This window comes from Camelina sativa, unplaced genomic scaffold (genome assembly GCF_000633955.1).
Source record: "Camelina sativa cultivar DH55 unplaced genomic scaffold, Cs unpScaffold02589, whole genome shotgun sequence".
NCBI lineage: Eukaryota > Viridiplantae > Streptophyta > Magnoliopsida > Brassicales > Brassicaceae > Camelina > Camelina sativa.
Window position 1 is genome coordinate 1 of NW_010923700.1, and position 1142 is coordinate 1142.

The window sequence follows — 1142 nt, forward strand, 5'->3', positions numbered from 1 at the left end:
GTTCCCCACACTGCTGGAAGATACTCTGTCAAGAGGTTCAGAAAGGCTCAATGCCCAATTGTTGAGAGGCTTACAAACTCTCTCATGATGCACGGAAGGAACAACGGTAAGAAGTTGATGGCTGTTAGGATCGTCAAGCATGCTATGGAGATCATCCACCTCTTGACTGACGCCAACCCGATTCAAATTATCATTGATGCCATTGTTAACAGGTAATTTTAAGATTGTGCTATCGAAACAACCTGTTGTTTTCTTGCGTGCGTGCGTGCTTCTTCTATGAACGTTTTTTTTTCTCATGATGTTTGTTTTCTTTGTGTGAACCAGTGGTCCTCGTGAGGATGCTACCAGGATTGGATCTGCTGGTGTGGTTAGGAGACAGGCTGTTGATATCTCTCCTCTAAGACGTGTCAACCAAGCGATCTTCCTGCTCACCACTGGTGCACGTGAAGCTGCCTTTAGAAACATCAAGACAATTGCTGAGTGCCTTGCTGATGAACTCATCAATGCTGGCAAGGGATCTTCCAACAGGTAAATAAATACACACTCATCTACATTGTGTCTTTCTTCATGTCTTTGCATTTGTATCGGTTAGAAGCTAATAATAGTATCTGCTCTTCTCTTCTCTTGCAGCTATGCCATCAAGAAGAAAGATGAGATTGAGAGGGTTGCCAAGGCCAATCGTTAAGGGATCGTCCTTTCCTTTATGTTTGCATTATATCAAAGAGTTTTTGTGCTGTTTCCATTAGCTTTGGATATGTTTCAGATGATCTCTCTATCTTTAATGAAGTTTTGACGCTTGAATCGACTTGGGATCTTGATCAATCAAACATTTTCATATTTAAAACTATTTCATCTATATATTTCTGATTTAAAAGTTCTATAAATTATGATTGTTTGATATATGGTACCCATCTTCAAGAATTATAGTTTCCAATTTGCAGCTATTCTTCAAATAGAAAATGTAAATGATGGTGCAATTGTGTTCCAACTTCCAACCCAAGAAAATATCTTTTGAGACTCGGCTAATATTTCGAATCTTTAAGGACCCAACTAAACACTGCTTAGTGTTGCTGCTTGACTAGTTTGGCAATCATTCCATATGACAGACTGACACTAATTTATGTGACATTCCTGGATGGTGC

The 1142-nt window shown here is 39.4% G+C and overlaps 1 protein-coding gene across 1 annotated transcript; it reads left to right on the forward strand.

The window, feature by feature from the left end:
* Window positions 1–6: 6 nt before the first annotated feature.
* LOC104774364 (40S ribosomal protein S5-1) lies at window positions 7–858 on the forward strand (the record flags this gene model as incomplete). The annotated part of the gene is made up of 3 exons (XM_010498992.2): window positions 7–212; window positions 325–528; window positions 631–858. Coding segments are annotated over 3 exons (465 nt in total), but the record flags the coding sequence as incomplete, so codon positions are not given.
* Window positions 859–1142: the final 284 nt, after the last annotated feature.